Source organism: Suncus etruscus, chromosome 10, assembly GCF_024139225.1.
Source record: "Suncus etruscus isolate mSunEtr1 chromosome 10, mSunEtr1.pri.cur, whole genome shotgun sequence".
NCBI classification, from domain to species: domain Eukaryota; kingdom Metazoa; phylum Chordata; class Mammalia; order Eulipotyphla; family Soricidae; genus Suncus; species Suncus etruscus.
Window position 1 is genome coordinate 28,029,643 of NC_064857.1, and position 16,171 is coordinate 28,045,813.

The window sequence follows — 16,171 nt, forward strand, 5'->3', positions numbered from 1 at the left end:
CTTCAGCTGCTACCTGAATTCTATGGAATTCTATGGAGTGGAGGAATGAAGTAGGAAAGCGCTAAAATAACAAGGAAGTTATCTGCTTAGAAACTTCCTTGGGAAAGGGCTCACATACTTCACAGATCTTAAAGGATAGCACTGGGTGGGCGGGGGGAGGAATTAGAAATGATTTCTACCTTGATCATGATAGACATGAGAAGGAAGTAGCCAGTATGTTAGGGGAACATACTGAGAGAATCAAGATCTTTCCTTCTCCATATTTTACATTAAAAATTCATCAACCTGGGCCCGGAGAGATAGCACAGTGGCGTTTGCCTGGCAAGCAGCCGATCCAGAACCAAAGGTGGTTGGTTCGAATCCCGGTGTCCCATATGGTCCCCCGTGCCTGCCAGGAGCTATTTCTGAGCAGACAGCCAGGAGTAACCCCTGAGCACCGCCGGGTATGACCCAAAAACCAAAAAAAAAAAAAAAAAAAAAAAAAAATTCATCAACCTTTTCTTCCCCAGTCACATTAGCGCTTTCTAAGTTATTGTTTTCTCCTTTGGGGGGAGGGGAGACTGCTTTTAATGTTATCAGAAACTCAATACTCAATACTTCAAATTATCTCTTGCTTTCTCTTATTCCTGTCCAGATAAATTTTGCTAAATTTGACTCCATAAACATCCCTTAACCTTCTCTTCTTCAAACCTCTCCTTCTGTTCCTGAATTAACTATTTGGGGGGGGGGGCACACCCAGTGACACTCAGGGATTACTCTTGGCTATGCACTCAGAAATCGCTTCTGGCTTGGGGGACCATATGGAATGCAGAAAGATCAAACCACAGTCCGTCCTAGATTGGTGTGTGCAAGGCAAACGGCCTACTGTTTGCACCACTGCTCCAGCCCCTGAATCAACAATCTTATTTAGATAGAAATTTCTGAAAAATTTCATCTTGTTCATCATACTTTATAGGTAACAAATTTGCCATTTCAGCATCTCCAAAATCTCATTAAATTGGCCACTCTCGTATCTATGATGGATCTGTCCCTTTCATTGGAGAAGTATGCAGTGGCCTCATGACCAACTATACTCTCCACATACTAAGTTGTTGTATCCAATAGCTATAATGTTAAGGTCTTGTTTTGCTTTTTCTAAAATATTGATTAGTTTCTTAACTCCTTCAGAATAAAACCACCTACAGTAGCACAGTTAAGATATTCTAGTATCAGACTTATTCTACCTAATTCCTGCTATAATTATCCACTGAAATGCTTTATTCTACCACACAATTCTCTGTGCTAAATGTCAAAGAAACCACCTTCAACTTGTCCACACTTGGGTTTGACTGTCATCATTTCCTTAAGGTATAGCTTTCTGCCTTTCAGACCTTGTTGGCTTTTATTCTCCAGCATCGACTTTAATGCCGTTTTTTTTTTTATAAAGCACTCTCAAATATTCCAGTCAGAACAAGTCACTCCTTCATCGATAATCCCACAAAATTTACCTCTTCTAACCCCTGCCTGCATTGCTGTCACTCATTTGAGTGTGAGATAAAGTTGCTGAAATCAAGTCCAGTGTTTCCTGTGTGCAAGGAATATGTTCTACCAATGAGCTACAACACCAGATTATATAGTTGTTCATTTTAAATAAGCAAATATCTTAATCCCAACTCCAAACTGATCTTAAATAATTCAGAAGTACTCTGTAGTATAGCAAACTAGTATAACCTTATCAATAAAATTTAAGAAACATACAGCTTGTAGATAACTTTGTTATACATATTAAAAAAAAAACTACCATGATGAATGATTCCATTTTCCAGCAATGCTTGACCCAAGTGTACTCCTTCCTCGGGCCTGTGGATTTCTCCAATTTCCAGCAGCCAGGACACAAACTCACTGCAAAGAAATCCAGTCTTAATTATTTCCCATGAAATCTTGTTCTGCCATGCAGTTCATTAAGTAGTTATACAGGGAATCTCAAAATAAAGCAGAATATTTAGAAAGCATCTCAACCGCATTTTTTTTCACCTCTGAAAGGTCCACAGTAACTTAAAAATGGTCTCTATTCTTGAAAACCCATATTGATACATTCACACTTTCCCAAACTATTATTGACATCTAATAATGATATGATAAATTTTAGTATAACTTTAATTATATGGTTTCTATACATATAACAGCAAATTAGGAACATAATGCAACAGGTCTATAGATAGCAAAGATAAAACTTGATATATTAATGACTCCAAAGAGTTATTTGTCTGAAATTTGGCTTCCAGGAACAGAGAACTAGTGAGCTGAAATCTCTAAGAAGGCAAACAAATTACATGTCCTGTAGCTTATGCAGAAATCTAAATTTGTCCTTCTACCTCCCCTGAAGAGAATCCCACCCTTGATTATTTTAGAACAATGTTTTACAAAGTATTGCTGTTTGCATACTGTGCATGACTAGTTAAAACTCAAAATCCTAAAATATAAGAATCATGTGAGTGAATAATCTGATTCAGTCACTTGTGACCTTTAAGGTGGTTTTTTAAAGAATAATACTAAAAAAAGAAAGCCATGTTAATGATTAAATGTGTTACTATGGCTTCAAAGACAAGGGACCAGGTACCGAAGAATGCAAGCTACTGAAAGACAGGCAGCTTGGAAAAAGGGCCTGTTCTTACAAAAGCAGAAGGCTGATAAATTCTGACAAAGACCTGAATTTCTGACAAAGATGCCTCAAGATAAGAACAAGCACATACACCATTGCAGAAACAAGAAAAGAGAAAAGACAGTTTAGCATATAATATAATTCAATTCACTACTCAGCCCACTCATGATTTGAGTTCTGTTAGACTCAGAACCAGGAGTCCTGTCAAACTCACCTGAATTCCTGACCTAGTGAATGACTAGCTAGAGTAATGGTATTGTTGCAAAAACCAAAGTATGTGGCAAGTAGTGTTTTCAGCACTGGAAAATACAAAAATATTTTATATATTATAAAAATGTTATATAACATATAAAAATGTTATATATAAAATATAATGTATTTCTATAGTATATAAAATATTGCCAGCAGTGAAAAATGCAAAACATATCAAAATATGACTTTTTTCAAATATTATACTTGTTCGGTGAATTCACTGCTATATCAAAACTGAAATTTAAAAATGCCATTACCGGGGCCAAAGCTGTAGCACAGCAGTAAGACATTTGCCTTGCATGTGGCTGACCTAAGACAAACGCAGGTTTGATGTCCTGGCATCCCATATAGTCACCAGAGACAGGAGTAATTTCTGAGCAAAAAGGCAGGAGTAATCCCTGAGTGCTACAGCATGAGCCGCCCCCCTCCAAAAAAAAATAATAATAATAATAAGCCAATATTCAAACAATCCATTAGTACTGTTTCAACCGTTCACATCTACTGGGTTGAAAGACCAAACAAAGATTTCCAGCTCACCACTCACTTTTTCAGAGTGGGGGATACCCCAGGCATCATACATAAGAATACTTTTGATTGTTTGGTTTTTGAGTCACACCGCCTATTGATGTTCAGGAGTACTTCCATCTCTATGCTCAAGTGTCACTCCAGACAAGGCTCAGGTGAGCACAGCATGCAACTATTGAACCCAAGCATTCTGCAGGCAGGCAAAGACTGTGCTCTACCCACTGAGATCTCCAGCCTCAAGAAGAATGTGATTATTATGTAACATTTAGGAGCACCTGAAGCAATTTTTTAGATCTATGTCAAAAGTTCTTTTAAGAGAAGACTAAGTACAGAATTATTTTTAATAATAAAAATACTTTGTCATGGGCATATTATAAAAAGCCTACCTTTTCTATTCCCCTACTCTGCTAATAAAATGATGGTAAACTTCATTTTGGAAATAGTTGTTTAGAAGTGAGATAACTATGTACATCAAAGCATAAGAGATAACACTAGGGTCAGAGAAATAGTACATTGGGTAAGGCCATTGCCTTGCATGTGGTTTGATCCACCATGCCATTCCATGTCTGCCAGAAGTGATTTCTGATCACAGATCCAGGAATAAGCCCTGAGTGCCACCAGGTATGTCGTATTTCTGTCTCTACCAGCTGTACCACAGTTGGATTATCCAATTTAGCTCTCAGAACCTGATTCCTCCTCAATAACGAATACGTAATATCAACCTCATCATGCTTACACAGGATTTAATGAGCTGAGAAAAGTCAGCATAGTACTAACTCACCCATTGTAAGTGATGATTAACTAATAACAGGATTAAAATGGGTAGCATGTGCACAAAGCCTAATTCCCTGAATTTATAACGTTAAATTGCTGAAAGTGTTAACCCAAATGGGGTAAAATTCATGTCAGGATACAGGGCAAAATCCGCCATACCTGTGAGTATTTTTAGCTCAAAATAAAGCAAGTCATATCACACTGCTAGAAAGAAAACATGTAGTTTGGTAATTGTTGTACAGAAAAAGTACTTGGTGGTGATTTCTAAGGAAAATGGGGCAGGAGATTGTATTAAGGGAAGTGGAAATTATGAGAAAGGAGGGGCTTTCATAGAGCAAGGACATAATTACAAAACCTTGTCCCTAGATGTTTCTCTTGCCTTAAGAGAGGTTTCTTTAATAAAGAAAGTTTGTTCTAACAAAGTACACATTTATGAAGGTAGTTTTGTGTATCAGGTGCTCTAGTGACTGCTGTACATATTGTTACTTAGCACAAGAACCAGTAGGACTAAGTAAATATCTCCTCCTTCAAAAAAATTCCATCTGCACTACTATGTTTATTGTAGCACTATTTAAATAGCAAGAAACTGGAAATAACCCTAGTGCCCAAGAACAGATGAGTGGCTAAAGAAACTATGGTACATATACACAATGAAAATACTATGCAACTGTTAGAAAAAATAAAGTCATAAAATTTGCTTATATGTGGATGGATATGGAGAGTATAATATTGAGTGAAATGAGTCAAAGATAGAGAGATAGACATAGAATAATCTCACTCATTTATAGGACATCAGAAAAATGTCTATTTATTATTATAAATAATTGTTTATAATAAATATAAATAATTACTCTCTGGTAATATTAGAGACAATAGAAGGGAGAGCCAGTAGGACCAGTCCCTGGCAAAAGCTTGCTACAATATTGAAGCAATGCAGAGAATTGGATAATTGGAATTGATCACTCAGGTCAATAACTGGGTGTTGGATAAATGGTCTGCATGGTATTCCTTAATTAACAATAATGCAAACCAAAGTGTATAAATAAAGGACAGAGAGAGAGAGAGAGAGAGAGAGAGAGAGAGAGAGAGAGAGAGAGAGAGAAGCAAAATGCCTGCCCCAGAGGTAGGATGGGGGAAGGGTGGGAGGGAAACTGAGGACATCAGTGGTAGGAAACAGTCATGAGTATGAGTGAAGGGTGGTGTAATATTCTAAGATTGAAATTCAATTGTGAACAACTTTGTAATCATGGTATTTAATTTTTTTAAAAAGTGGAAATAAAAAGGAATTAATTTCTATTTCCTGAGAAACCCGATGAAGGTCAAATACAACTGGGTTATTAAAATTTAGTAAATTTTACTAGCAATTTTGTTTAGAACAAAACTGGAATAAAGAGTCTTAGCTTCAAGTGATTCTTGAGTTAGCAAGCATGCCCTCTTCACAAAGGACCTTAGACATGGAGCTGTTAGAAGAAATAGTGTTCTGAGAGCACAGAACTTCAAAGTCAATGTGGGTTCCCAACTGTGGTTTTTTTTGCACAACAGTTGTAACCTGTGAGCCTATGGACCCTGCAACATTAGCTTGTAGTCAGGTGTGTGGCCAGAGATGAGAGCCACACACCAAGTGAAGAAGAGATTACAAGATGCATTGCAAACACCAATATTTTTCTAAAGGGGTAGACAGTTGTGAGCTAGGGCTCCAGAGAGCTAAGTCTACAGAGCTAAAAAGCTAAGATCAAGAAGCATCACAATCATCACCACTGGGAGAGCAGAAAAGGATATTTAGCTTTCCCAAATCTCTCAAGCATGCAGTAGCAGGATCGGACTTGAAAGGAGACCGTCCTATTGTAAAATCTGGACTTGGAGCAAAAACTCCCCACACTTATAATGATTATTACATTGATTTTACTAGTTGTATGGATTTTAAGCATGTTAAGCTCTGCTCCTTGGTTATGTAACTTTAAATATATATAAAACTTCTAAGTGTGTATCTAAGAATTAGAAATAATTCCAGAAAGAAGGCAGTTGAGAGCACCTGGCCTGGATAGAGCTATTTGAAGACTGTCCCTTTCACCTTAAGTGCTTCTCTGCATAAACCAGCAGGAATCCTCTGCACAGCAGGCTCCAGAAAACAAAACACACCAGGAATCTTCTTTATAACAGCAATGCAGGCTCTTGGTTATGTCTCTGTGTCTGGCCCCTCACTGCCTCACTTTTTCAGATTCATTATCCCCAAGCTCTGCTAGCAGAATTCTACTCTGATTGGTAATTTAAACTGCAACTGTTAGAGCTCTAGTCACCCTGGGTTTTCAGACCAGTTTTTGTCATTCTCTCCCCACTACAAACCTATCTGCCTACCTATCCCAATACTCCCAACATCTGCTGTGTCCTTAGGACGTGAATGGACTGATCCTTTCCATTTTCTGGGCCATTCTCTCATCAATGCTACTGAACTGGCTTCAATGAAATTAAGAGCTCGAATAAAAAATTAGAAAGCAAGAGCCAGAGAGATAAAACAGAAGTTAAGGCACTTGTTTTGTATTCCAAGCTACTACTGAGCACAGAGGCAGGAAAAGTCTCTTAGCTTTTCCAGGGATGTTGGCATACCCATTGCCCGTACCCCTACAAAAATACCCACGAAAATAAAAAGCAGAAAAGTCTTTTGGGCAGAGACTGTAGAATAGAGAAAATGTTTTCCTTATCTTGTCTTTCCACCAACTCTGTCAAAAAATAATACAAGGATGAGGCAATAATGAGAAATCTTCGTTAGATCTACAAATGCATGAGAGAACCAGTTTACATAGAAATTCAGTGACCACTCAGACACCCAGCAATCTGCACCTGCTTCTTCAGTTCCTTTCCTATATAAATTGTTTCCTGTAATCATGCAGATTACAGGCCAGAGATACATCATTGGGAAAAAGGCTTTTGCCTTGCATGCAGTATACCATGGTTCAATATCCAGCACTGCATATGGTCTCCTGAGCAATGTCAAGAAAGATCCATTAGCACAAGACAGAAATAAACCATGAAGGCTGATAGATGAGGCCCATATTATGCACCACAACAATGAAACCCCCCCAAAAGGAAATAGTAAAGATTTCTGAATGTAGATTGGCCAAAATTAATTAATTATCTACTACATAATACATACTTCTTTTGTATTTCTTTGGCAAAAAAAAAAGGGTTTTAAGAGGAACCAGAGAAATATGAATACATTATACCAGGCAATTTACCTTGCCTATGATTAACTTAGGTTCTATTACCAGCACAGCATATAGCTTCCATAGCCCTGGAAGGTGTGATTCTAAACACAGAGCAAGGAGTATGCCTAGAAGAGAGATGAATACGATTCCCAACACCAATAAATAGGATTGTATGTAGAAAAAGTTTAAAAAGCCCTGGTCTAGGACATATGTGTGGCAATTCCCAGTGTGACAACTATTGAAAATAAAGCCTCATCCATTATCCTGTCTCTGCATGGACTGACCCTTAATCTTCACAGTTACATTATTAACCAGGAGACTATAACATGTATTTAAAGCTAATGAAAAAATAATTCTCATCCTTGAAATTAAATTTTCATTGTTCTTTTAGTTTAGGTAACATGTTATAACAGTACTAACATTTATAGTTGTTAATATAAAGTCACTGCACCTGCACTACCAGTGACCAAGATCTTCCATCAGTGTGACCTTATGTCACCTCTAGTCTACTTCCTCCCCTCACCTTATACCCTGTTCCACAGCCTAGTAATCTATTTTCATAACCCAAGTACTTGACATTGTTATCACTGAATACTGTCCATGAGGGAACATTTTCCAAAAAATGACAGTAATTAAACAACTGATAAAGAAAACATCAAAGAAATGAGTGCATTGAGACCACACACTCCCAAGCCTACCTTCCAAGGAAACATTTCGGGAATGTAGTCAGCTTTCTTTTTCTGTCTTTTATGAGATTTCCTTGTTTGCACATCATTTTATAAAGTTTCTCTCCCTGTTCAGAGATCATTACCCAGGTGTCTTGCTCCATTCCTAACTTTAAACCTGTCAAATATCAAAGAACAGATAACTGGAAAAAGTTTATTTATTCACTCAAGCCTTCATTAAAGACATTAAAAAATAAACATTTAATGCTTGTCTACCATAAGCAGTAGCTTTGTATACAGGCTTCTGTTCTGGTTTTCCAGAAATTCATTGGATATTAGGAAGACAGTCTGGGAAGGACCTTATGACATCTCTATGCTCAGGGGGTCATTCCAGTCTCTATGCATCAGAGATTACAAATGTCAAATTCAAACTTCCCATGTGCAAGCCATGTGTTCAATTTATTAACCTCTTTCTCATTGGCCCTGAATCTTTAAAATAAATAAGTAAATAAATAACTACAATTTCCATTTTACACATGGAAAATGTATCATAAAATTTGAAAATATTTTAAAGCAAATAAAAAATATCTACTATAGTATGAACTTTTCCTTGACCCCAAAATTCATGTATATAAATTTAAGATAGTAGTGTTAGGACGTAATGGGTAATTCGTAATTTAGGTAGTAGCAGCCTTTAGGTAATGGGTAATTAGGTAATGAGAGGGAAGCATAATGAACAGGACTAGGATAACTTCTTAAGAAACACAAGAAAGTTTTCTGTCTCTGCTGCCTATTTAGAAGAGTAAGAAGCTTGCATCCAGGAAGGCGGAAATAGCCTCAGCGGCCACCACTGAATTAAAGGATCTTCCCAGCCTCTGGATTTGGGGGAAATAAAATATGCCATTTAGAAGACACCAAATCAACAGTATTCTGTTAAACAGGCACAACAGACTGAGACGCTACTTTAAAACAAAAGCACTGCTTTATAAATTATTTTAAAACACTATTTTACCTAACATATATTGTTTCTCTTCTTTAGGCAACTATTATTGGGATTACTCAAAAATTTTTTGGGTGTGAAACCTACATGATGGATAAAATCCAAATGAACACACATGCACATCTTATTCCTTATGTACAACTTTTACCTATCTTGTTAAAACTTAATCTTCAAAATGAGTACAATCTCCCAATTCATATACCCACCTTTTCGCCGTTCTCTTTCTTTCAAAATAGCATCAAACCATTCATGCTTCTCTTCAGGAGTTTTTGCCATACACACAAACCATTTATTTTTTGCTGTGTTATGTATTTTCCATCCATTAATAACAATGTGTCCACTGCTATGGAAGTCAGCTGGCAATTAAGGTGAATGAAAAAAATGTAAGGTATAATATTAGTGGTATCAATTAATTCACAGAAGTTCTAAAACTACTGAATTCTTCAAAATTTATTTGTTTAATGTATGTACAATAAAGAATATAAAAATTAAAACAAACATTAAAGAAATATTAGTATTTTTATTCAATCAGCACTCAAAACTGGAAGATTTCAAAGTCGCAAAACTAATTTACTATATGAAACTCAACACCCAAATACATTATCTTATTTTCTCTATTGTTAAAGTACCAAAGCAATAAAAGAATTCCTAAAGAATTATCAGCTTTAAATCAAGTACTGTTGGTGTGATTCATTCTGTTTCCAAACATTTCTTCTATATATTTATTGTAACATTCCTAAATTATTAATCTAGCCTTCAGATATAGGCAATACCCCCTACAGATCAATTCCCAAGTATGTAATAAACTGCACAATAAATTAGAACAAGTACTGGAACACACTCAGAGTACACTGTCTAATCTGCAATAAATGGAAATATATCAAGAGCAGTCTATTATCCTTGCAATTAGTTGAAACATACATAAACTTGCTAAAGAAATTATGCCATTCCATATCATTGGCATGAAGAAAAACATAAGTTTTATCTCTGAATGTCCATTAACATGTAATTGACTTTTAAGCATTTCATCATAAGTTTGGCTAAACTATCATATTGGACTTGAAAAGGTCAACAAGAACCATCTATGGCCCAAGAGCTGTTAAGACTAGATGCATAACTTATAACCAGATTCTACTGGCAGAACAATCTGTAAAACATACAGAGCAAAAAAGGCTTCATTAGTGGGGACAGAAAGATAGTACAGTCGACAGGGCACTTAATTTTCATATAGCGAAAATGGGTTCAATCCTGGACACCCCATTTGGTCACTTGAGCACATGGCCAGCACTAAGAAGAGAGCACAGTCAGCTGTGGACCCAAAACCAGGAAAATAAAAAGACTTCGATAGCATCTATACCAATTGAAAAAGCTTTTTTTTTTTTTTTCATTTTAATTTGGTAAAGCAAGAGTTTTTAGTATTAACTTAGATCTGAGGAGAGAAAAAGAGTGGAAGTACATGTTCAAGAGAGATAATTAATTTCTCCAAAGTGGAAAAAAGCAAAGAGACATAGAGGCAAGCAAGTAAAATATGATTTCAAGGGTTTTCCCTTGAAGAGCAAGCACAGGCTGGAACAGCAAAGTCTAAAAATCACATTTTCCATCTTCTTCTCTAGTATCCATAAACAGTAAAGGTGAGTGTACAGAAAATGCTTTACAGAAAAGTAACAATGATTTAGAGAAATGACTTTCTGGCATTGTATTGTTTGCTTGTTTTTTCCTCAAGATACTTGGTAGTTTTGAGTAGAGGCAGGTATAGTACTGATTTGTTACTAATGATTCCCAGAGTCTTTGTAGTTCCAAAATGCACACAGATTGTCTATAAAAATAATTATTTCAAAATTTCATTATCAATAGCTCTGCATAGTTGGCAAAATAATTAAAACTCTCATTATATTAGTCTGTATACAATTATAATAAATATTAACTTTAAAATATTTATAATCCTATAAATAATAGTAAATTCAGATAATGTAAAGGTTCTTATCTTGAGGTTTATAATAATTTATGTTTACAATCTATATACAGTAACATAATACTACATGTCAGATAAATGTCAAGAGAATTAGAAGGAATTAGAATTGGAAGTAATTAGAAATTCTTTTATACTTAAACAAAAGTTCCTCCTTAATACATACAAAAATAACCAACTGAGACATTATGATAACATGGTGGAACAAATAAAAAATATCTGTTTTTGTGTCAATATATCTTTCTGCTATTACTTGTCACCTCAGAAAAAGATTTTTTTTTAATTTGGGGGTCATAACCAGCAACACTTAGAACTTTCTTCTGGTTCTGTACTTAGGGGTCATTACTGATGGTGAGGATACATTCCTGATGGTCAGGACACAGGAATCATAAGTGCTACCAGGGATCAAACCCAGGCATGCAACATGCAAAGCACCATCTTACCTCATATAGTATATAAATATACTATTTCTCTGACCCCAAATAGAGGCTCTTAAATTAATCTGCCTCTTCCAAAATCCAGTCAAAGTTAGCAAAATTAGACATAGCTGCTAAGTCTAAAAGACCCTATGTTTTTGCTAGTGTTATTATCACTTTATACTCCAGGTGAACTAAACCACAACAGCCAAACAGTAACACAAGCTGAGACCTATTTTAAATGTATATGTTGTATTCCTACCACAAAACAGAAAGAAGTTCGAGTTGGTGTGTTGGACCTGGATCATCCCTCTCTCTTACTCAGTTATTCTTCCTTCCTTCCCCCCCCCCTCAGGATTACTTCAGCCAAGCTCTGCCCTCATGAAACTCATTAAACCTTTATAAAATATATCTCATAGGGACATTTCTTTACTCCCAAAGTGATGGGCTCTAGGCGAGCCCTTCAACAAGGCCGATGCAACGGTGGATAAGGGTCTCTTTCAGCCTACAGCTGCAGAGACTAGACCCAGGAAAAGGAGGGAAGACTGTGAGCCACAGACCATTCACAGGGAAGCATTATCAGAGCAATGGAAGGTATAAAAGGTAGGGACAAGGCTTTTAAGGGCAAACTTTAGGCGGGGAAATAATGTGGGTAATACAGCTTAGGCATTATAGCAACAAGATGATATATGAAAACAGTCAAAAGATACATGGAATCATTGATTTAGAAGATATGCAAAGATAGTGGCTACATTGCTCATGGCATCATTAAATTAGGAAGTAAGAAAGATAGTGGTTGCAATGCTTATGGCACTATTAGCCTAGATAGTTAGCTACCTAGATGACTTTCTCGTTAGCTCATCCTGCACTCTTAACAACAGGGAACACTAGTGTCTGAACAGACTTTCTTTTTAATTCAAGACCAGCTTGCAGATCCCCATATTTCCCAACTTCCCCCCCCCCACATCAAGTTTTTGGTATCTCATCTTTAAATCAAATCAAAGCATAAAGCCTTGCTCCAGAGAAAATTATTAAACACAGGCCACTCCAAGAGATGCCCTTTTCACTGTTCTAATGTATTTTTGTCATTCTTTATTGCTGTCCTTCTTGTGATATGAATACTACTTACTCCCTAGGCCAAGAGTCGTATCAAGCAAGTCTACTTTCTGCCATATTGATTATTATTTCTCTTTAAAACACACATCTCCCATGAAGCTTTGCCTAGCCATCTTCTGAATTTAAATTTCTCTCTGTTCAATTAAATTCAGGACCAGACATGTCAAGATAATATTGCATATGGCACTCAATTATCACATGCACAGAGAGCAAAATCATTAGGCACACACCAATAACAATGATTTCAAAGAATACATCAATTGCTGAACCAATAAAATATTTTAGAACAGGGCCCTAAGAGATAGTATAGCGGCGTTTGCCTTGCAAGCAGCCGATCCAGGACCAAAGGTGGTTGGTTCGAAACCCGGTCTCCCATATGGTTCCCCATGCCTGCTAGGAGCTATTTCTGAGCACACAGCCAGGAGTAATCCCTGAGCATCGCCAGGTGTGGCCCAAAAACAAAAATAAATAAATAAAAAAAATATTTTAGAACAGCTTTTGTCATTCATCTAATACTTCAGAGTTAAATTCTTTTTATTTTAAATTTCTTTATTTGAACACTGTGATTAGAGTTGGAATTCCTTTTAAAAGTTTACATACTATTATTTGATCAAACCATTGTAAATTATATTTAAAAAATAGTATTTTTAAACATGTAAATGCTTGTATTTACTAAGTACTATCCACATATATACAATAGGCCTAAATGTAATATATCTCATAATGATAACATGATTATCAAAAATGTTATAAAAATAAGCAATTGATTCTCTTTTATATCTCTAAGTCCTTGAAAAACAGATTCCTAATTTAGGAGTGCATGATTTTGGTCGCATCCTATGGTGCTCAGGACTTACACTGGATCTGTAGTCAGTGATCATTTCTGAAAGGACTCAGAAAACCATGTGGTATAGCAGGGATCAAGCCCAGGTCTACCATGTGTGAAGCAAGAACCCTACCTGCTGTCCTATCTCTCCAAACCAACTTTCTAATGTTAACTATAACATAGTTCCCACCATCTTTGTTTCACAAAATGACAAACTTATTTATAAATAACACTCTTCAAGATCATAGAGTGGAGGGGGCCAGAGCGATAGCACAGTAGTAGGGCGTTTGCTTTGCTCACACCCAATACTGGATGGTCTCCAGTTCAATTCCAGGCATCCCATATGGTCCCCCAAGCCTGCGACTTCTGAGTGCAGAGCTAGGAGTAATCCCTGAGTGCCGCCACAGGGTGTAACCCCAAAACAAAAATTAACAAATAAACAAACAAAAAAGATCATAGAGTGGTTCAGTTAGAGAAATAGCTATACTAACAAATATCCTGACAATACTGAGTGAGAGAAGTAGAATGCCTGTCTCGAAGATAGGCAGGGGGTGAGAAAGGAGAGAGATGAAGGGCATTAGTGGTAGGAATGTTGCACTGGTGAACATGGGTGTTCTTTTTATAACTGAAACCCAACTACAAATGTTTGTAATCACGGTGCTTAAATATATTTTTTAAAAAGAAATTCTTTTTAATATTTTAAAAGAAATATAATTTATCAGAGGCAGAGAAGAACTTGCATAATTCAGTACAGTAAAAAATACCAATATTACAAATAGTGTTGGTAAAGAATTGATATTGGTAATAATAAATATATAACATATGCATTTAGTAATCAATCAAACTGATAATTTTTTCTCGAATGAAAAAATATCCAAGGGCTGTTCTGAGTAATACTTAAATTACTTTGAAGCTGTAGTTTGCAAATATTTTATTGCATTTTATATTATGAGGTGAGGTTTCCTAAAATCTAATAAATTTCAATGGTCAGGCTAATTAATTTATTGATTTATAATTAACTTATTAATAATTAATGGTCATGCTTTATGAATTCAAAATTTAGTAATATGAACAGTAGCCAGATAATATATTGCAAAATATATTACCCAAAATTTAAAAAAACTGATGAGTATATAATGTATTTCATTCTAAATCTGCTAAATAACAATATAATACATATATGAACTACTAAGGGAATACAACTTAGTCATATCACAATAATTCAATGTTTAAAGAATTTTATTTTTAATATATTTGTGGTTTATAAAATACAAGAATAATTTATATTCAAACTAGATGGCTAGATTATTTATTTATTTATTGAAATGGGGAGAACGGTAAACTCTAAGTGAGGACTTTTTTTAAAAACATTAAAAGTAACTTCACCAGGAACCTTTCTAATTGTTTAGAATACTACCTTAAAAGACTAACACTAAGAAAGCAGAGTAAAATTAATGTATCAGAAAAGACCTTATACTCATAGTGTTCTTTACAGCCCTGAAAAGTTCACGTACATTAAAATTAATATGATTTCAATCCAGCTAATGCAACAATATGACAGCTGTTAAGGTATCTTGAATTGTCTGTTCAATTGACTAACAAGAAAAATGTGTGTTTCTTTGGTGACAGGATCTGTAGCTAAAAATATCACAAAGATAAGCTTTTCTAGTAGTGCTGTTATGAAGAAAACTTGACTTCACTGGTAGTGGAAATGTATTGTAGCCTAGCCTCTACAGAAAACAAAATGCAATTTTTCAAACTATTAAGAAGAGACCTGATTTATGATCCAGTCATCTCAACCCTATTGCTTCATTCAAATAAGCACAAAAACACAATTTTGAAAAGATATGTATAACTACATTCATTGCAGTGATATTTACAATAGCCAATATATGAAAATCACACAAGTGTTCAAAGACTAAAGAGTCGATAAAGACGCGGTGTTTGTACACAGTGAAATGCACATTGAAATATATTTCTCAGCTATGAGAAAACATAATTTTTGATTTTTGCTAGAACATAATTAGAACTGAAAGAGGTCATGGCAAGTTAAATAAATCAGAAAGAGAAAGATTGGATAATTACACTGATATGTGGATTATCAAGAAACAAGACAAGGGCAAAGGCAAAAAAAACCAAATGAAAACACTCACACTCTTGAAGTCAAACCATGAAATTAATGTTGCTAAAGGAGGAAGAAAAGAAGGCTGAAAGAATGAAGGGGTACAGACTGTGGTATAAGGCTACTAATGCTTTGATAATGGGTATAAGGTAGTTATGGATTTTTGAAGTGGTATAAAAGTTTACCCCTAAAACATATAAGGCTTGGAGAAAGCAATGTCACCTTATTTTTATTATGAATACATTTATTTAAGTAAAAAAAATAAAAATTATAAAATTTGTTTCTATTATCCATTAAAAGACAATGAATAAAATTTTATTTTTGGGGGGTTGACAAGATTATCTAATATTTTCGTCTTTTTTGCTTTTCTGCAATTTCTAATTTTTATTTAATAAACAAAATTTGACTATTCTAATATGCTCAATATAAAAATGATTTCAATTCTATTGAAAGTAACAGCTGAAGTGTCTTCAAAAATTTTATTCGCATATAGTGAATACCATTATAATTTTAAATGTCTCTTATTAAATTAAAATTTAACTATTTTATGAAAATCCATTTTTGGATTGAACCACATTTTCTAAAGACCGATTTTCTTTCTCTCAGCTCAATTACATGAAGAATTCATATAATCCTATACTACTTCTTAAAGTAGTATCTGG

The 16,171-nt window shown here is 35.2% G+C and overlaps 1 protein-coding gene across 1 annotated transcript in view; it reads right to left on the reverse strand.

The window, feature by feature from the left end:
• The window catches only part of PREX2 (phosphatidylinositol-3,4,5-trisphosphate dependent Rac exchange factor 2), a 304,551-nt gene that overhangs the window by 163,853 nt on the left and 124,527 nt on the right, over window positions 1-16,171 (reverse strand). The window contains exons 9-11 of the mRNA XM_049781797.1: window positions 9,267-9,416; window positions 8,094-8,238; window positions 1,781-1,881 (exon numbers count right to left, since the gene is read on the reverse strand). Coding sequence (XP_049637754.1) covers window positions 1,781-1,881; window positions 8,094-8,238; window positions 9,267-9,416 — 396 coding nt within the window. The remainder of the gene's footprint in view (window positions 1-1,780; window positions 1,882-8,093; window positions 8,239-9,266; window positions 9,417-16,171) is intronic.